This window comes from Caloenas nicobarica, chromosome 7 (genome assembly GCF_036013445.1).
Source record: "Caloenas nicobarica isolate bCalNic1 chromosome 7, bCalNic1.hap1, whole genome shotgun sequence".
Taxonomy (NCBI): Eukaryota; Metazoa; Chordata; class Aves; order Columbiformes; family Columbidae; genus Caloenas; species Caloenas nicobarica.
In genome coordinates this window covers 14905869-14926581 of record NC_088251.1, presented here as the reverse complement: position 1 = coordinate 14926581, position 20713 = coordinate 14905869, and the positions used below count along the sequence as shown (strand labels likewise).

Genomic DNA, 20713 nt, shown 5'->3' with positions numbered 1-20713 from the left:
GGGGGGTTTGGGTCTGGCCCTGTGAGAAGGGTGGGGTCCAGCTGGGAGAGGTTATGTCCCCCGGGAAGTACCATTCCTCCTGTCATTCCAGGGCAACAGAGTGCCCGAGGCTGGTGCTGGGTGCCCGTGCCCAAAAGCACTGTGCAATACTCCCACAAGTCTCGTTGCCTGGGGGAAGTTTGTGGGAAGCTGGGCAATTTGGTAGCCTGGCTGAGTGAAGAGATGCAGGAGCATGAGCATCCTTTTGAAGTGCTTCATGCATGTTCAAGAGGTGCTGACGGGGCACAGAGCACCGGTGCCCTGTGCTGATGGTGCAGGAGGTGAGTTTGGGATGGCGAACGGAGCTGTGGCTGCATCAGTACCAGGATGGTGCCCAGCTCCTGCCAGGGCTGGCACAGATGTGACCTGGTAGATCTCCTTGGCTGTGTGCACGTGGAAGGGGTCAGGGCTAATTTGTCCGCCAGGCCTTGGTCCTCTGTGGAGAAGCAGCTTGGTTCAAGGGAGATAACAGCCAGTAGATCATTTTTAACAAGGTGCTCCTGGAAAGGGTGGGCTGGGGGAGGTGGCTGGCTCGGCGCCCAGTGGGGGGGTGATGAAGGGAGGAAGTGGGCACAGCTCAGCCCTGGCAGGGTGATACAGCTGCTTCACGTTAGGTAGGAGAGGCAGTGCTGGCTGATGAGGACCATTTGGCCTCTTAAATAGCAGAAGGAGATGGTTTCAGTCTGCCGGTTTCCTCGCGGATGTCCAGGTAGCAGGGACAAGGGGCTGTGGCAGGAGAGACAGTCCTGCCAGGGGACAATGGTGGCATCATGGGGGACATGGTGCTGGTGGCAGGGGGCTTAAGGAGACCAAGCTTGTCCACCCCATTGCAGGACCAGTTCAGCCCAAGTTCTTGCCATGAGTGCTACCTGGTCCCCAGCACTGCTGCAGGGCAATGCCAGGAGAGAGGGAAGACCCCAAGCCCAGAGGGGTCAATGGAGGCACTGTGGGGTGTTGGCGCTGCCAGGCCCCTTTCTGACTTGGGGAGGTTTGTTCCCCCTTCCCCAGCAATGTCACAACCTTGTTGTGCTCAGCTTGGGGAGAGAGAGATAAATGCTGAAATGGCAGGAGGCTGGGAGGAGGGATGCACTCACACACAGTGCTTAATGGGGAAGGATGGGATTACAGGGGTCACGCTAGGTGAGCAGCTTCCTTCACAGAGCTGATGGTATCAAAGCAGGTGCCCCCGGCTGCAAATACCTTGGGCAAACAAACAGGGCTGTCTAAGAGCAGGTGAGCTTGGGCACAGCCGGGCTGGGGGATGCTCAGGAGCGGCGGGAGCAGGAGGCTCTCTGTGTGCGGGGAGTGAAGCGTGGGGCTCCTGGTGTGAGGACTTTCTTGTTTTGCATTGGGCGGGGGGAAAAAACAAGTTATTGTGTGTCTATGCACATATGTGGGCTCCTCAAGGTGGAGATGCATGTAGGGGTGTGGTGCCAGTACCAAAGGAGCCAAATGATGCCTCAACAGAGGTGATGGCTCTGGGGTTGCTCTGGGAGGTTGTTGGCTCTGAGCATCCCTCCTCCCTGCTGTGTTTCAGGGCTCTGAATGCTGGCATCACTGGGGATGGATCCCTCCCTGCTCCGGCAGCACCAGGGAACCCTGACCCTAGCTGAGCCATACAACACAGAAACGCAGCCATAATATGGCTAGATGTGGAGGCCACTGTGGCCATGCACTCACATCACTGCTCTCTCCATGGATGTCCCAAACCAGGCTTCTGTGCTTGATGAGGTGCTCCTGCTGCTCACTGCAGGGTTTGGCCCAGGTGCAGCCCCGCTGGGCTCAGCTGCCTGCCTATAATTGGGTAGCTGGGCCAGGCCAGTGGCTCCCAGAGGATGCTCTGGTTTCAGAGGTCAAGTTTGAGTTGCTTTTTTAGGGATGGAGGAGCAGGATGGAGAATTGCTCTGCTGAGCATGGCCAGGCAGCAGTTTTCCTTGAGATGCTCCAGCCAGTCCTGCCCCAATGTTTTTCTTGCTGGGTTTCAACTCCCCGCAGCTAAGATCTCGGCCCCAGGGCTGCTGAGAGGCGCAGCTGTAACTGTGCTGTAGGTGGGGCTGGTCCCCTGCTCCATGAGCTCTCTGTTGCCGGTTCCCACACTGAACTGGGGTAATATTGCTTTTCTCTGAGGCTTGGCCACCTGGGCTATGGAGAAAGCCAGTGAGACACCCCTGGAGATGCAGCATCACCTGTTGTCCCAGGATGCAGTAGCTCTGCAAGGTGGGGCAGAAAGCCATGGGGCACATGGCACCTCGGTGGCAGCAGGAGCCAGGAAAAGGGACAGCAGAGCCACCGTCAGCCAGGACCACTCTGGTGGTGGGTGTGATAAGTGTCCCATTCTCTGCAGTGTTAGCTGTGCTATCCCTGTTGTGTCCTGCCGGGCAGTGGGCACAGGTACCTCTTCTATTGCCTCAGGGAGCCACCAGCATCCTAATGCGCAGGGCTGGCCAGAGGCACACTGCAACCAAGAGAGGAAGCAGCAGGATCTGGAAGGGCTAGGTTGCCAGTAATTCCTGTCCTCTTCCCATCAACATGCCTTGCAGAGGGAAATACCACTGGTGCACTGTGTGGGAACAGCTCTGTCTGCTGGAGAAGCCAAAACTCGGGTCTGGGGTCATCTCCTGCTTGCTAGTGTTCAGTCTTATGCTGGGTCGCCCCTCGATGTGCCATGAGCTGGCTGGGAACCTGGATGTGTGGGTGTTCACCCCACTTACTGCTCTGCAAGGGGGGAAGAGGCTCCCCCAGCTCTTGACTTCACAGCAAGTGCCGGCAGCTGATTTACCACAGCTGCTCCCAGCTGTACATCGTGGCACAGGAGGTTGCACAGGAGGCTGCTTATGGCCAGGCTCTGCTTCGGGCATTTGCAGGGTGCAATGCTCATTGTGTCTGTAGTGGGAATGCATATGCCCAGTTCCACAGCGCTGCCCAGAATACAAGAGGGGTTTTTTTCCACAAAGTTGCTGCTTGCAACAGCTGTGGCTTTATGGTCTGCAGTGGGGGCACAGCAGGAGGTGCTGGGGGAGCATAGAGTGATGCTGGAGCAGGGGTTGTGCTATGAGTTAGGTTTAAACTCACAAGCACATAAAGTAGGTGCTAAAAGTGAATGTGGTTGCACCATGGTAGGGAGCCCCATGCAAGACGGCCTGGGCAAGGCTCCATTGCAGCTGTCCCGCATTGTCCCCTCCTGCATCCCCAGCATAGCCTGCTCCACATTAGGGTGGTGTTAGCAGCTCTGCGCTTGACAGCAGCAGCCGAGATACCCCGAGGTCACAGGTGTCCTGGCCTTTGACCCCTCCAAGGCTCAAATCTAATCGCTGTGGGCTGGACTGTCCCTGACTCTGGCAGGACTGTCACCACTGGCCATGGGTCCCTGCCAGAGCTGTGGCAGCCGGGGGCACAAGATCTGCTCAGAGGGGCTGGGCTGTCCCCCAGGGGGACTTAGGATCTGCCAGAGGTATCCCCCCCGGGACCTGGTGGTCCCCTGTTCCCAGCCCCAGCAGTGGCAGACCCCCAGGTTGGATGGACAGGATTTGGCCTCCACGGTGTCCTTGCTCATGATGGCTCTGCATAGAGGCTGTGGGACACACCACATCCTCTCCATGCCTCCAGCCTCTGCTCCCCTGATGGGGTCTCAGCGGGGTGAAGGACCCCAAGCTACAGCACACAAGGTTTTTGGGACTGGACAGCAGGATTGTTGCTGATGAGCAGAGTAGAGGATGAAGAGAGCACAGGGAACAGGAGTCTTGTCTGTGGTAGGTCTGCCCTGCTAGACCTTCTGGTGCTTAATTCACAGGGGAAGGCAGCAAGGTCTAGTGGTGGGGCTAGGCCATCGTGAGATGGGATTTGGGCTCCTGGGGAAAAAGTGGCAGCAGAGTCATTGGAGAGCTCTCAAACATCATCTGAACTCCCTGGGTGCTTGCTCCTGTGCCCAGGCTTGCTCCCTGCAGCCCTGACTCATCCCTTCGTATCCTGGAGCTGGTGTCTGCATCGTGGTGGGAGCTTGGGTTTCTCGTGCATGCCATGGCCATGCTGTGGCCATGGTGTGAAGTCCCCTACCACAGCCAGTGCCTGGGATAAACCAGTTACGGGCTGTCTCCAGGCTCTGGCTGTGGTTTTGCCTGGGACCACATGCCCTTCAGCTTCCCAGAACACACGGATGTGCAGAGTGGCACGGAGATCAGACATGTTCCTGGGCAAGGGAGCTGGAGAGGGGCACAGCTCCTGTGCCAGCCCCAAAGCCACTGTGAGGTGAGGGCTGTGGGCCTGACAGGAGCTGGAGGGATGGGCTTGGATAAGGGCTAGCAGGCGGGTTTGGGCCAGGTCTGTGGGGCTGGGCGGCAAGCTGAGGGGCTGTGGCCAACCCAAGGAAGCAGCAGGTGCCATGGGGAGCATGGCTGCCTCTCTGCTTCTTTGGGGTTCGCTCTCACTGGCCCTGCCACCTCCTCCCATCACCCCATCTCTCTCCAGGCCATGTGGGGTGCCCCGGGGCCTGAGTCCCCAGGGCTGGGGTCAGGACGAGCTGTGGCTCTGCTGGGCTGGGATGTCAAAGGGGCCATAACCCTGGTGTTTTGCAAACTCCTGGGGTCAGCAGTTCAGCTGCCACTGACACAGGGGCCTGGAGACACACACGGGCATTTTGGGTGGATGCTGTAAGCAAACAAACGAAGGTAGAGTTACAGGTGATGGACAGCCTCCCCTGGCCACTGCTGTTAGTTTTAGGTTTAACCCCCCTGTGGGCTGGGTGCGGGAGCCTTCTTCCTAAGAGGACCCAAACCAAAGCCAAATTGCCTGGCCCAGCTGGCTGGGAGCCAAGGCTGAAGCTGGGCAGCAAAGGGCCAACATTTTGCATGTGTCTCAGCTCCTTGAGGCCCTGAAGGAGCCTCTGAGCCCGTCCCACAGAGAGGACAGTGACCCTCGCATTGAGTGACAGCTCCCGCCTTCCTGGGTGGTCAGTGGAGCCCCCTCCCACCCAGCCTGGCTTTGACCCCCCGCTTCTCAGCCCTGCCTGATGGTGTGTGACTGGAGACCCTGAGGAGGGTGCCACTGCTTGGGCTGGGGCTATAATGCTGGGCAAGTTGTGCCAGCCAGGAATGTTTTAGGACCACGTCCTGGAGGTGCTGTTTGGTTGTTGCAATGGGGTCAGGAATGAAGTGGAGCTGCCTAAATGCCATGAGCACACACATACTCATCTACGTGTCCATGTGTGTCACCCCTTCCCCATGCACGTTCCACAGCCATTCCTGGTCAGGCTGTTCATCTGCTGACCTGTTGGATGCAGAGCAAATATGCACAAAAACGCGCAACCTTGGGTTTAAATCATGCAGGGCTGGGAATCCCACATTCCCCCTGAGCTGCTCCCACATGATCTGCCCTCTCTGGGAGCTTTTGGTCTTTGCTTCTGGCTTGCCTAGTGCAATCCCAGCTGTGTGACTCAGTGCAGAACTCTTCCCAGGATGAGTGACCGCACAGCCAGCCCAGTTCTCTCTCCTTGTAGATGGATGAGGCCTGGGGGTGCACCTTCCCTTCAGTGCCCTCCACAAGGCTCCTGGCCTTGCTCGGCTCTGCTAGATCTTCACCTGTGTGCCCGGCTCACCTCTTAGCTCCCCCCATGTACTGGCTGTGGATGTGAGAGATGAAAATAGCACCGGTCTCATCAGAGCCAAATGTAGCCATGAAGCAGACACTTAACACCAGTAGAAAATCCCTCTGTGCATCTATAGACTGCCTTGGATGAGCTCCTGCTCTGCCTGAGGACCACAAGTGAAGCTGCCACGTGCTGAGCCACCCAAGGCTGCTCCTGCCATGCTGGCAGCCCTGCTGATGCAGGTGGTGAGCTTTCCTCCAAATCACCCAGCCTGGGTGGAAAGCAGAGCCTAGCTTTGACTCCTCTCATCTGCAGGAGCATTGCTGCCTGGGAGTCAGCACATGGCCACCGGAGGATGACGGATCCAATATTGACATCAGCACTTCCAAAAGCCCAGCCTGAAATTACGGAAGCAAAGGCCTCCTGCTTGTTCTGCTGTGCAGGAGGGACAGGAGATGATGAAATGGTCTCCAAAGGGCAGAGGAGGGAGCCCTGTTCCCTGAAACGAAACTGTGAGAGCAGACTGCTGAAGAGGGACCTAACGGGCCTCGTTGCCCAGGTTGGTCCTGCATAGGGGCGGGTGCAGCTCCAGGGGGCTGTGACCAGAACACAGGGGTAGTCTCTTGGGCTGGCGTTCCCACCGCCCACGAAACATGCCTCAGCCCTGCTGCTAGTAATTGAATACAGAGGAGAATTAATTGTGAGTGGGCTGCATCTCCCCTCCCCGCTCCTCGTTTGCCCTGGGGCTGCCTTGGTGCTGTGGGTAGCGAAGACAAGGTCATTCCCATGTAACACATCCCGGTGGGGTTCGGCCAAGTTCCTTCCCTTCGGGGAGGGGGGCAGGTTAATGGCGAGTGGTGGAATCGCCCCAGGCTGCTCTGCACTGCTCAGCCATGGAGCTGCTGTTGCCTCCGAAACGCCCCATTAATGCTGCGGTCCCTTTGTGAAGGATCAGCAGGCAGGGCTGGGGGCATGGGGCTGCGGGGCTGGGGCTAGGAAGGGTGAGGGTGGAGTGGTCTAGCATCCCTCTGACTCTGCTGGGAAGCCAAAAGGTGGTTTATGGCCATGCATCCTCCAGGTATGGCTGTAAAGTGTAACGAGCTCCTGATTTTCATGTGTTTTGGCTACCCATCATAGGGCATTGGAGGGGAGGGAGAAGTACAGGACAGTGCTACCTGTGCTCCAGGGTCTTCGTCTTTGTTGTGCCTCAGCCTTTGACTAACCCTCAGCCCCATGCTGGCTTCCTCACCGCCTACACTGACCATCCCCTTTCAAAGGCAACTGCTCTGCAGACCCTCCGACACTTCTGTGCTTTGCAGAGAGATCTCGCCATCCAGCCGGCTCAGTGTTGCAGTGTGCTGTTGCAGGTGCTTCTCTCCTCCATCAGTCAGGATTAGCGCTGCAGTCCTGTCTATGTCCCTGGCCTGGCAGGAACAGAGAGCTGGGTCTGTTGGCCCTTCTCTGCAAGTGACAGCAATGTTTTAGTTGTTTCTCCACCTGATAGTTTCCCCTGGTAGGGAGATGTTCAAGCCAAACCTCCTGCTGGTCTTTTGCTGGCTACCCCTCACGCCAAATTTTCCTAGCCTTCTCAGGATGTGAACTCCCAGTTTGCTAGGAGCCCTGTCTCCACTCACCCCAGTTTGGTCTTGTTACCTCTAAAGCTGTGGTTGGTGTTGCATTTTTTGGCTCTGCCTTTCTGAAATAAGTGATGCTAGTGGGGAGGTTTTAGGCTGATGCTAAGGGAGGAGGTGGTAACATCTACACCTTGCTGACTTTGACCTCTTGTGGGGAGCGGGCGCTTGCTCTGCTGTCCCTTGCCCTGCAGGAGGAGAGGGGTGTCAGGGGACCACTTCTGACTGGGACTGGGCCAGATGGGGATGATGCTCTAGATCAGGGTTGTCAAGCTCATTTTCACTGGGGGCCACATCAGCCTCACAGTTGCCTTCAAAGGGCCAAATGTAATTTTAGGACTGTATAAATGTAGGAGTAATGAGTTTGACACCCCTGCTCTAGAAGAAGCAGGCTGGAAGCTGGAGCTGGGACATGGCTGTGTCCTGCAGTTGTGCCAAGGGACATCCTGGGAGACCAGAGGGATGGTGCTTTGGTGGCCCTGAGTGAGGGGTGCAGTGCTGAGGGTCGCAGGAGGAATGGGTCAAGACCCATCCAGCACTCCCTATGCTTTCCCCACTCTCTGCTGTACAGTGGCACAGGCAGCCCCGTCCTAGGTTCTCACAGTCCCTTGCTTGCTCCCCCCTCCATATCCTCAAATCTTCCCTTGCTCTGCTCATTGCCACACTGCAGCCGAGGCTGCTCCAGGAGCCGCCCCATGGCTCCCAGCTGCCAGGGGAGCTATGTGGGGTGCAAAGAGGAGGCAGAGGCGGGGAAGGTTTGAGAGCAAGCCTGGATCCCAGCCAGGCTGGAACAGCCATCTCCATGTCCAGGTTCCTCTCTTGGCTCCTGCTTCTTGGTGTTGCAGCCCTGTGGCTACAGCTGGGCACCCTCAGCTTTATGGGAAAAAGAGGTGAGGGGGCTGCAGCTCGCGGCTCTGGTGTTTGATGCTTCATCTGCAATGTTTAACATCCCTGAAGAACATAAAATACATGAGCTATTTTCTGAGGGACACACGTTCCTGCATGTGCCCAACCTAAACACAGTCCCAGTTCTGCAGATCAGGGCAATGGAGCAGTGCTACATCAGGACGGGATGCGATGGGACCATGCTGGTGCCTCCTTCAGGGATCACAGCCTGACAGCTGCCTGGAGTGCTGCAGACACAGCAGGTCCTCAAGTCTTTCTGCTGGGAGGGGATTTCTTCCAGCTCCATAGCAGCTTGGTCTGAGGCCCAGCTGATCTCAGGAGCACCGGGCTGGGGTTTCTCTGCTCTGCAGGAGAGCCAGACAAGCCATTTAGCCTCAGTGCCAGAGGATGGAGGGGACCCTCACTCCATGGACTGGGGGCTTAGCTCAGATGGCCTGCAAAAGAGCCGATAGGCAGTCTGATTTCCCTGTGCTGCCTTGCACAGGAGGAAGACTTTCCAGTGAGGCTTGCTTTCAATTTAGAAATCAAGAAGGGAGGTGTTACTCTTGGTGTAAACATGGGTGACCCCGTGGTGGTCTGGGAAGCACCAAGAGAAGGAGGCAAATGCCTCTGTGCAAGCCCTCGCCTTCCCTGCAAGGAGCAGATCGTGGCTGTGAGCCAAGGCAGCAGCAGAAGTGGGAAGAATTCAGCAGCCGTGATGCTGCCTGTCCCCAGCTGCCACCACCAACCCACTTGTGTCTATCCCCTGCCCAAAGGTGGGGTAGGATGGGGGCTGTAGTGGTTTGGCTGTGGGCCTGAGGACGGCTGGCAGGAGAATCATCTGTCATCTGCTGTCAGTCAAAGTGTGGCCACCCCTGGGTGATCCTGCACTGGTTTGATTTTACAGCTATGACTGGCACTTGAGCCTGTTTGCTGAGGGCAGAGGACACATGAGGCCGTCAGCTCGTGGCTGCCTCTGACCCCATACAGGACACCATAAATCTCCCAATTTAAGGCAGCCTGGGCTGTTCTGGTCACGATGCTGTTGAACACAGTGTGCAGGATAACATGCAGCCCAACCCTGCACCCATCAGAGGTAAAGCAGGGGTGGCCACTGGTGAACAAGAGCAGCATCTGCGAAAAAGATAGTCTCTAAATTATTTTAATTTTTTATAGGAGGATTGTCTGAATTTCAAGCATTGAGAATATCTAGTGCTGCCTGCTCTGGTTTTCCTTGGGCAACTTGGAGAGGTAGATATGGGGACCCACTTCACTTGTGCTGTGGCAAATCAGATGTTCGCACAGAGGGTTTTTCTCCTGGGCGTGTGCTGGACTGATGAGCGGAGCACACGAGCGTGTGCTGCCTGTGCAAACCCTCTCTTGCTTCAGCTGAGCACCTTCAATACCCATCCTGTCCATTCCTGTGGTGCTTCTAAAGTCTTTCAGTTGAATGCAGGCTTGGCCTAAGACTTCTTTCTATGTGTACGAAAACCCCTCAGAAACATCCTTCTGGCATGGAAAACACAAGAGCTGGATGTCAGCATGTGTGTGAGAGAGAGAAAAGTCCTGTGACTGCAGCTGGTGTGTGCCGATGTGTGCAAGGTGGGGGTGTGGGTTTTTGGGGCAGGAGGGGAGCAAAGATGAGTGTGTGAAGGGCTGTGTGGGTCTGTACTGGGGGGTGTGCAGTGCGCGTGTGTAGGGGGCCTGTGCATGTGAGTGGGAAGGAGAGGGCTGCATGGGAAAGGCTGTTTGTGTAAGCTGTGAGTGCAGAAAGGGTCTGCGTGGAAAGCCTGCATAGGGGTGCGTGTGAGGGCTGTGTGTGTGCAGGAGTGCTGTACAGACATGTGCAGGGCTCCGTGTGTGTGCAGGCAGGCTGTGCACACGCGTGTGTGCGTGTGCGGCGGTGCAGCCCGCGCTCTGTCACTCAGAGGCCGGCTGACAGGAGCTGCCTCTCCAGCGGCGGCAGATAGCGCTGATTGCTGATTCGAGGAAACAAAATAGCAATTGTAATTATGGCCTCTGATAAGATAAAGGAGGGCGCGGGGAGCGCGGGGACCGGCAGCGGGGCACGGCCGGCAAATTAGCAGCTGTCACTCAGCGCCGAGCAGGCGGCGCCGGCCCCGGCCTCGGCCAGGTACCGGCCCCGGGGGCCGCCCGCCGCAGCCCCGCCGTAGCCCCCGCCCCGGTGCGCAACAGGTGGCGGGGCCGGGAGCACCGGGGCTCGCCGGAACAATGCAGCCCTCGGCGGCCCTGCCTGGGCTGCGGGGCTGAGCCCCGTCCCGCTGCCGCCCCATGGCCCCTCATCGCCGGCCCTGAGGGCGCCCGCCCGCCCACACCAGGTAAGCGCCCGGCGGGGATGCTCGGGGGGGTGGTCCCGCTCCCCGCCCTGGCTGCGCTATTTGCTCAGCCTCGCTCCCTCTCGAAACTCTGACCCCCGCCATCCCCCTGGTAATCCTTTTAATGTCTGGCACGTCCCGGGAGGGCTCGCCTGCCCGATCCCAATCCACAACGCGCCCGTGGAGCCCCCTCCCTCCCAGCTCTGAAACCCCGTTTTACAGATGGGGAAACTGAGGCACGGTGAGGGGAGGGCACCTCGCCGGCAGCTGGCCGCGGAGCCCGGCCCTTAGTGCCAGCCCCGAGCCCGGCGACACCTGGACCGCCGCCCCCTCCGCCTCGGCAGGTACCGCCGGGCAGGGCAGCGGAGCGGGGGCGGCGGTCCGGCCGGGCTTCCCCCTGCGGCGGCGACCGCCCGCCGGTCGTGCCCGCCTCCGCCGTCGGGGCTGCGGGCTGGTTTTGCCGGGGCGGTAGGGGCCGCGGAGCAGAGCGGGGCGGGGGGCTCCCCGCGGCAGGGGGCCGCCGGCGGTGCACCCCGGGGGCTGGGAGGGCGGGCGGGCTGGCGGGGGCCTTTCCCCTCTGTAGCCGCTTGTGCCCTCCTTTCCTCGGGGCGAGGACGCTCCGGCAGGGCGAGAGGAGCCGAGGCAGCGCCGCGCCGCGCCCCCCCGGGCGCTCCCCGCCGCCGCCGGTCTCCCGGCCCCGCACCGACGCCGCGATGGACCCCTGCTCTTCGCTCTTCAGCTGCGTGTGAGTACCGATAGCCCCGGCCTTCCTGCCCCGGGCCCGCAGCCCTCCGGTTCACACCTCTCTCTTGCTTTCTGTCTCCCCCTCCCAGGTTAATGCACTTGTTGGTCCTTTGCTTGCAAGCCCAGGTAAGTGCCCGCTTGGCCGCCCGGCTTTGTTCGCCCCGGGGGATGGGGGGTGTCCCGCAGTCGCCGCCGAGCGCCTCGGGCTCGGGAGGGAGGGAGGAGGAACGGTTTAAAACCCAGGACACAAAAGTCGCCTGGCTGTAAAAAGCCGAGGCCAGGGAGGGAACCCGCTGGGCTGCAAAATAAGGTGCGGAGGACTCGGGCTGCGAGGCAGGGAGTACCCGGGGTTTCAAGGAATTGCGTACGGTTATTTTCAGTAGCTTTAGGTCCCGTCTCCGTGCCTCTAAATGGCACTGTGGAGACTCCCTTTCCTCTTGTCCGAGGTTGTTTTCCTATATTGCTTTATCTAAAAAGTAAAACAGAATTAAAAAGGGGGGGGAAAACCCAAACCGACAACAACAACAACAAAAACTATCAACACCAAAACCTTACCAAAAATTGCAGGTTTTGATTCAACTTAAAATTGTCAGACTTTAGCATCACTGGTTTGTATTGCCAGAGACAGAAGTGTCATGAATAGATTAAACAGCCCAGGCAGAGCTTGTGCAACACCCGCATACCAGCAGGCACGCGTCGCTGGGAGCAGTGTGCCTTCAAACTGAGGTGAAGCTCCCCTTCCCCCTGAGATCACAGGTGCAGAAGCTTTGTTTAAAATGCCATTTAAGCCACTTTTCTTTCTTTTTTTTTTTTTTCTTTTTTTTCTTTTTTTAAAATTTTCCTGGAAGCTTGGGAAAAAAGAGAGGGGGGGGAAAAAAAAAAGAGTTTCCAGCCGAAAAGTGGAGGGAACGAAGTGCCGGGAGTGTGCAGTTGTATAAAAACATAGCTGTAATATTTTGGAGTATGAGACGGAGACCAAATAGCAGCATGGCTAATGACCTCTCCTCCACATGGTACCCTCATCAGAGCCGGGGAGAGAATCCTGCTGCATTATCCAAAACCTGTCTATAGGAAACACACATGCACAGGCATGAGCGGAGGGAGAGGGATGACATTGTCAAGGGGAGATATCTCTATAGAGCCAGCTTTGGGAGAGCAGCAGCTTTTGCTTTTATTGAGTTTTTTCTGTTGTTGTTTAAGACAGGAGGAAATTTTCCCATTTGACGCGGGGGTGGAGCGGGGTAGCCCCAGCCTTCTGATGTTGAAAGGAGCTATCTCCTAACATTTGCTCAGAATACATCTTTATAAATGTCAGGGAGCAGCGAAACTTTCCAGACTTAAAAGAAGGATTTGAGATGAGGCGGGGAAAAAAGACTTCTGTGCAATCTTGCAGACTGGGACTGAGGGGGGAGTGGGTCTGGCTGCTCATGAAAATCATTTAAAGTGCAGGAGCAGCAGTGTCGGGTCTGGAGGGGATGGGCTCAGCTGCAGCTCTGGGGCTAACGGGGTTGGTGTGTCGAGGCTGGGGACACCCCGCTGCCAGCACCAAACAGCTGGCTGCGGATGAGGGATGTGTTTGCACAGATAGCACATTAGTACCCTTGGGTTATTATGCTGCTAAATACCTGTGGTATTCTTATACCTCACAGCTCTACCTTCTCTGGGGACTCTTTATTTAAAGAGCTCAGTAAGTGGAGTGTTTGGGAGCAAATAAAGAGCCTGGGATGCAGAGAAAAGGCAGCTGTTGAAACTGATGGGGCAGTGGGAGCAGTAGTATGTTCCTGCAAAGGCAAGAGAGGTGTGGGACAAATATGTCAGCCCCTCAGCAGGGCAGCCCAGTGCCATCCTGTGTCCCCACCTGGAACTGCTCTAGCTCCCAGCCTTGATGCCCATCACAGGTACCCCAGTGCCAGCTGGGACCCACTGAGTCCACAGGAGGCCTCTGTGGTCAACGAACCCTGTTATGCTCCCAAGTCTCTTGCACCTTTCTGCTCAGGGCATGTTTGGAGCAGGCACAGCTCTGTAAAGAGCTCTGGTCGCTGCATCCCGGAGCTTAATTCTCCTTCTCCTAGGGAGGCTTTGCTGGTGCAGGAGGTACCACCGCGGTCCTGGCTCTGTGCCTCCCTGTAAAGCCCGGCTGGAGGCCGGTGATCTCGGCTCAGCCCATTCGCTCCTCTGAGGAGTAGAGATTATAATGGTGTGTCGTATATTTTTTAATTTCCTAAAGGTAACTGTTCAGTCCCCACCTAATTTTACACAGCATGTGAGGGAGCAGAGCCTGGTGACAGATCAGCTCAGCCGGCGGCTCGTCCGTACCTACCAGCTGTACAGCCGGACCAGCGGGAAACATGTGCAGATCTTGGACAACAAGAAAATCAATGCGATGGCAGAGGATGGGGATGTACACGGTAAGGATGCACGATGGGGGCAGGTGGGGTGGGGGGAGCCGGGGAGGTGTTTGCAGCCCAGCATGGCGATTGATGATTTCCATCCTGTTTGCTAGTCAGAAATCATTAAAATCGTTTGGCTTACGGAGGCTTGTAAAGGGAGAACATAGGGGTCAGTTATCAGTGGCTGTGTGTTTCAAGGTGAGAGCAGGTTACCCGTGCTGAGGGAGGGGACCGGTGATTGAAAAGGAGTGAGAAGAGCCCATCCTGCATTCTCGGTTTGCACCTGACTTGAGGGCTCGGGGCTGCAGTGTGCTGAGCAGCATCAGTCATTTCAGCACAGCTCTTTGCAGGGCTGGGTGTCTCTGAGACTTCCTTTTGGAAAAGAAATAGAAAGTTGAAAAAGAAAAGAGGGAGGAGGGGAGAGGCGTAAGGGCTGTTTTAGAAACCTTTCCTAAACTAGAACCGTCCAAAGCGGCGTTTTCATGATTTCACCCCATCCCTCCTTTCTCAAAACGCATCCCGAGTGGAGGGTCAGCGAGGCAGTTGGTTGTGGGTGAAGATGCTGCGGCGTCTCCAGAGACAAAACCGGGGGAGGGAGACTGTGAGCGCGAGAGTCTGCGCTAGACCTCAGCCCCTCTGTCATCAGCCCAGCCCTGGCACCCCATCCCCAAAACCTCCCTCCACCCTGGGCAGGGGGACTGATCCCTCCGCTGGATACACCCGAAGCCCAAATACTTTGATCGCGTGTGCTAATGACACATTGGGATGGTCAAACGCCACACAGGGGTCAACGAGGCCACTGAACCCCAGCACAGCCATGGGGCCAGCTGCGGGGGGCCTGATCCTGCACTCGGCTCAGGCAAGTGTCTGTATTCATGTGTGTGATACACAGGAATCACAACTGGTTTTGTTTGGTATTAGCTGCAATTTCCCTTTCTCGCACTGAGAGATTAGTAGGAACACTTTCCTTCCTTCCCCTTCTGGGTTTCTTTTTTTTTTTTTTTTTTTCTCCCCCTCCTTTCTTCCTTTTGCTCTGGCTGAAAATTTCACACTGGACGTTAGTAGTGCAAGCAGAGCGCAGATTCCCTCTATGTGGTATTCCGGACATCCAGCATTAATCTTCCAAATGAATTATTCCCACTCTAGAGTAGCTCTGGCTTGAAAGGGCATTAGTTAATTTCCCAAGCAAAAAATCCCATCTTGTTTTAGTCCTATAATGCCTGGATTTTAAAAGGCAGTTAGTGCATATTTAAATAACGACCAGGTTTAAATAAGGCCAGAAGGAGGGGACTGGTGGTGGCTTGAAAAACTGTATTAAAATGTAATAAAAATAGGTTAAGCATTTGAAGAGCTAAGGAGGAAAATGAAGAATGATCTAAACCAGAAAGAGAACAAGCAGTTTTTCAGATGTAAAGTTTTAAAAGAGTTGCAAGTCTGTAAATGTTAAAATAGAGGTTCAGGATTGTTCTATATGAATCTCTAGGGAGGCCCCCATGTCTGGAAGAACTATTAAAACGCTTCTTACTTTCACCTTTTTTAACATTTCCTGAATACTTTCTCCTCTTCGTAGTCCAGTTGGGGGATCAAGTGTGTCTCGCTGCATTTTTTCAGCATTTACGTAGCTACTTTCCCTTCAAAGTTTGAGCATGAAACATAATTTTACTGGGATAAATCTGTCACTTAAGTGAAAGAATAGAGTTGGAAACGTTAAGCTCCCCCCCTCAAAAACGAGAAGGGGGGAAAAGGAAAGACCTCCCCCAAAATGTTATTTAGAAATTCACTTTCGAAGCAAAGAGGCCCCCCATCTCCAAGCCTTTCTGCTTTTTTTACCTCATTTTTGGGAGTGGGCGTGTAAAAGGGGTTGATTTATTTTTGCAGATGACCCCTTTCCCCACACTGACGTTTTTACAGCTGACTTAACATCGAGTCCAGCATTTTCAGTTATCTGTCTTAATTGTCAATATCTGATTGCCTTTTTTTTAATTCTAAGGGAAGGCGGGTGGCCGGTGCAGCCTGGCTTATCCCTTCCCAGGCCACGTCTGCCACTGAGCAAATTGCCATCGGCTGCAGCCCGGACTGAACCCCGTGAGTGGCCAGGGATGCCGGCACAGCTCCCTGCCCACTTGCCGGTTTTGTCTGCGCCCGAGGTTTTCCACTGGTCGGGGCTGAGGTTTGCGGGGTTCACTGGTCACCTGCATGTGTCTTGGGGTGCAGGTCCCGGAGGACAGATTGTCCTCATCCTCCACTGACAGCAGCTGGTGGGGCCAGAGCTGTGCACTGGCTGGGCTTATGTGGGGCGACGAACCTGGCTGGTGGCTGTAAATCAAGGGGAAAAAAAAAAGGCCGAAAGGGAAGTGATGTGCATCTTTAAAGTGGAGGTTTTGTGCTTGCTGGGGCCAAGGCCTCCCCTGCTCCCTCCCTCTCTCCTCGGTCCCTCCCTCCCCACTCTTTCTGTCTCTCAGAGGGAAAAAAAATCAATTCTCCTCAAACCTTTTACTGCCTCCGAGATCAATTCCCCACTCCTTTCCCCAATATAGATAAATAAGGGGTCCCTGCTTCAGCACTTCGTTTGCAGAGTGCCCAGGCTGCCGTGGCTGGTTTGGGGTTGCTGGGTGCATGCCAGGTGTTGGTGCCAGGGTGGCACAGCCTGGAGTTGGCTCTTCCTGAATTTCTTGGCTCTGAATCTGCTCTGTACCTGGCTGGGGGTCTGTGGGCATGGGGCAGTTTGAGAGTGAGATGCTGCAGGGTGATATTGGCAGGAGGGGGTGCAGCGAGGGGTGCCTGCATGTGCATGAAGCCCAGCTTGCTCACCAGCACCAGCAAATTTTGGGATGTCCTTTCCTGCTGTCAGCACTGCCTGCCCACTGTCTTGAACCTCGGTGCCAATGACCTCAGCAGTGCCTATGATACAAAGGGTGTAGGATCAGGGCATTACAGAGGCAGAGAGGCAGCAGTTTGCTCCTAGCCTTGAGTGTGGTTTAGGCTCATTTTAGCTTGTGCATGTGCCCTCATCCTTCTTTTGCCATTCAAAAGCATCCTCCTACAAAGCCACCTGCTCCAGAGCCACAGCAGCTGGGGCTGGCTGCTGTGGGGGCTTGCTGGTGGCTGAGCCTCCTGGGGTATAGAGATGAGCAAGCCAGGGCAGACCACAGTCCTGAGGAACAGAGCAGACCCTGTGAAGAGGTTGGAAAGCAGGAATAAAGCATCAATGGGCTTATTCCCATAATAAGGCTATAGAATTGGAAGCCTTGCAGGCTGCACTCTAATTAGCTTGCCAAATTGCACTTAAGGCACTAGGGGCTGATGCTGGGCAAGAGGTGATAGTGGTGAGATGGAACAATTCTGGCTGGCTTTTCAGTGCTGTGGGGAAATCTTTGGTGCTTGGCACAGCACAGCTGTTTTGAGGTCCAAACAGGTAGCCACCATCCCTATTGCGGCTTGCCCAGGGGAGGCAAGCTGGCTCTGGGGACAGCAGCTGCAGGGCCAGGCAGAAGGGTGTCCTGTCCCCATCCTCCCTCTTCCCTTGGGATAGATGGGCTTTGGGGCTCAGGTTCCCAGGCGGAGGCAGGGAGGGAAGGTGACAGGTCTATTTATAGTCGGCCCATCGACCCGGTGATTTGCATAGCTCCTTCGGAAGTCGATCGATGCCTCCATTATAAAACTGAGACCAAATCAATATGCCCTCTCGACTCATGCAAAGGTGAAAGGCATTAAAAGGATGGTTGTACCCTTCACGCCTCCCCTGCCAGCTGCAAAGTCACTGCTCCTCCTGCAGCCCTGGCCCAGCAGAGAGACATAGAGCCATGTCCCCTGGGCTGGGGACAGCTGGCAGTACAGCATGCACTTCCAGAGGGTGCCTGCCTGCAGGCTCGCCCAGACCTGACTCAGTTCGCAAGGCAGCTGGCTTGTTCTCCACTGGCTGGGTTGACCCCTGCTCGCTGCCCTGCTTCCCTTCTGGGACATCTCTGTGGCACCTGAACCACTGAGCCCTATGGAGCTGGGCAAGGCAGAGCTGCTCCCCCTCTGGCATGGCTCAGAGTGGCAGGGTAAAGGGGCTGAGGTTGACTCTTGTGCCCTGATTTGAAGTGCTCTATCTGGCCCAGATGCCTCCCTGCCCAGTGTGTGCCCACACCGACCGGTGTCAGGCTTTGCTGGGGTCTCCATCCCTGTGCCTGCCCCATCCCAGAGCCCCTCTGACCTTCCTCTCTCTTTCCTCCCACTGCTCTCCCCAGCCAAGCTCATTGTGGAGACGGACACCTTTGGGAGCCGTGTACGCATCAAGGGGGCGGCCACAGGTTTCTACATCTGTATGAACAAGAAGGGGAAGCTGATTGGGAAGGTAGGGCACTGGGTTCAAGGGCTGGGATGAAGGGCATGGGATGTGCTGTGGGTGCTGACTGGGACTTGCTGGGACGGTAGCTCTTACCTAACGTGGAGCCCATCTAGGGGTATGAGGAGACAGGATGGGGGTCCCAGGAGCTCAGCCAGTGTACCCCTTTGGAGGGCAGAGGGATGAGCCATCCTGCAGCCCAGGGGGCAGGAGGGAAGAGGGGGAGCAAGGAAGGCAGGTGGGTGCTGTGTGGGGCACATTCCTTGTATCTCCTCGAACAAATAGACGGATTGCTGGGCTATTCTCCCCGATTACATGGTACAAGTGCAAGGAATGTTAAGATGCTCTGTGGAGCTGGCCCCAAGGCTGGGCCCTGCAATGCACTCGTCAGTCATGCTCCCACTGAGCCTTGACGCCCCCTCCCCAGGGGCAGAGGTGGCTGGACGTGCAAAATCCTGCTGGGACAGCGATTGTCTGGGAGGATTTTCCGTGGCAGCTCCCTCCCTGGGGCTGGCTGATGCGGGTCCTCTCCCTGGTCCCCATGCTGCCTGTAATGAGGAGGACCTCAGCCTCCAGCTGCCCCCATGCTCCCTGCCATCTGCATTTGTGGGCCTCCTCCCCCCAGACCCCGTGTTGCCTTTTCAGCCCATTGATACTCCTCCTATATTAAATACCCAAGGGGCAATAAGATGGATGGGTGAATTATCACTGAGGTAGAGAGTTTTATGGTTGTGCTGGAAGGGGAATCCAGCCCTGGCACAGATGGGGGCGGGCAAAAATCTCCCTGTGGGTGCAGTGGAAGTGAAGGCTGGGACAAGCCATGTTGGGGCTTGCAGCCCAGTGCTGTTATCACACTGGAGATGCAAGCTGCAGTGAGCAGCATGTCTGTGCTGCAATGCCTGCTTCCCCCAGCTTTTTGAATGAAAAGGAGATTTGGGGCAATTTGGACCTATAGGAGAAGATGTGGGAAAAGCAAGCCCTTGGCTGCCCACAAGCATCACAACCCTGCTGCCACTGCAGCTGGTCCAGCTTGGAGTAGTGAGAAGAATCCCTCTGACCGAGCACCTGTTGCTTAAATTCCCCCCTCTATCCCCTCCTCAGAGCAACGGCAAAGGCAAGGACTGCGTCTTCACGGAGATAGTCCTGGAGAACAACTACACGGCGCTGCAGAATGCCAAGTACGAGGGCTGGTACATGGCCTTCACCCGCAAGGGCCGCCCGCGCAAGGGCTCCAAGACCCGGCAGCACCAACGGGAGGTGCATTTCATGAAGAGGCTTCCCAAGGGCCACCAGACCACTGAGCCCCACAGACGCTTTGAGTTCCTCAACTATCCCTTCAACCGGAGAAGTAAAAGGACTAGAAACTCCAACTCCAAGGCAGGCCCTTGATGTGCCCACCTCTGCCCGTCCTGCCTGCACCTCTCCCGGAGGACTCTCCTCCAGGCTCGGTGGACTATATGTAGAGACTTTCCCATATGGGTATTAAAGAAAAAAAAAAGGGAGGGAGGAGGATAAAAAAAAAAAAAAAAAATTACTTGTTCTAGTTGTTGATAATTTTGGGAGGTTTGTTTGGTTTTTACAAAAAAAAAAAAAAAGGAGAAAAAAAGAAGAGAGGCTCTATTTTTGTACTCCAACTTTAAAAGAAATGAAATGTTCAAAGACTGGTGAAGGGGGGAAAGCCCTTCGCTTAGATACGTTCTGGTCTGTTTTTGGGGTTGTGTTTTGTTTTGTAGGTTGTTTGGGGTTTTTTTGTAGCTCTAGGAGGAAAGGAGAAAAAAATCACCATTTAAAACAAACAAGCAAAAAAAAAAGTAAATTCAAATCTGGGAGCAATGTGCTACTTAAATGAACTGAATTAACGCTTACCAGAGAAGATGGAGAGGTCAGAAAACAAATAAGGGAAGGGGATTTATTTCAGAGGTGGCTTGAGGTCTCCTGGGTGTGTTTTGCAGCCTGGGTGATGTGTGTGGGCTGGCTGCAATGCCCAGGGTGAGAACCGCGGATCCTTTCCTTCCTTGGATGCACCTACTTCGGCTGAGTGAGGGCTGTGGGAAGCTGCCTGCATCCTTCCAAAAACACTGCTGGCTTCCCAACTTATTTTTCCTCAGGAGGGGACAGGGGTGATGGACACCCCAGAGAAAGTCCTGAACTGACTTGGTACCTCTTACCCATGAGAGCATCTTTGGCATTTGTTTTTTCTGAACTACTAAGGTGAGGCAGTGGGTGATGGCTGCTGTGGAGCAGGCTGGTAACTCTTGTTGTTTTGGATTTTTTTTCCTTGTGGAAAATGTGAACTTTTCTTTTTCCTGTTTATATTTTTTTAATCAGCTGGAAGTTTTCATCCATAAAATTAAAAATAAGTTTACAATTTAATGTGGAGCTATTTCAGGCTAGTTTTGTTGTAGTATTTGGTTTGTAGTTGACACTTCCATTGTCAGCTGTCTCTTCCAGGTTTGTTCTTTGAGAAATACCACTGTCCTTGTCCTCCTTGGAAAGGAAAGGTTTTCTTTCAAAATTTCTGTGTTGACAGAAGCCAAAATTTCTATTTAGAGAAAAAAAAACCTCAAAGGAAACATTAGATCTTTTGAGTGAACATCCCTAGCCAGCCCCGCTTTGCACACACTGCCCTGGGCCTGTGACTCTCTCTAAAGGGTTAAAGCAATTATTCTTCATGGGGAGGGCAAACAAAGACACTGGATAGGAGCCAGAGCCAGAGGTGACTTTTCATCCAATCTTTTTGATTGTTTTTTGTTTCCTTGAGGATTTTTTTTTGTTTT

The 20713-nt window shown here is 55.2% G+C and overlaps 1 protein-coding gene across 1 annotated transcript; it reads left to right on the top strand.

Annotated features, from left to right (window-relative positions):
- Nucleotides 1-11185: 11185 nt before the first annotated feature.
- FGF8 (fibroblast growth factor 8) lies at nucleotides 11186-19348 on the top strand. The gene is made up of 5 exons (XM_065639275.1): nucleotides 11186-11217; nucleotides 11306-11342; nucleotides 13444-13624; nucleotides 17839-17945; nucleotides 19038-19348. Exons 1-5 carry the CDS (start codon nucleotides 11186-11188, stop codon nucleotides 19323-19325), a joined length of 645 nt encoding a protein of 214 aa, XP_065495347.1. The 3' UTR covers nucleotides 19326-19348.
- Nucleotides 19349-20713: the final 1365 nt, after the last annotated feature.

Bases quoted from the DNA above. Each gene is read 5' to 3' on its own strand.
- FGF8 (XM_065639275.1), top strand. From the start codon at position 11,186: ATGGACCCCTGCTCTTCGCTCTTCAGCTGCGT. The intron at 11,343-13,443 runs GTAAGTGCCCGC...AATTTCCTAAAG, and splicing joins TCCTTTGCTTGCAAGCCCAG to GTAACTGTTCAGTCCCCACC. The intron at 17,946-19,037 runs GTAGGGCACTGG...TCCCCTCCTCAG, and splicing joins AGGGGAAGCTGATTGGGAAG to AGCAACGGCAAAGGCAAGGA.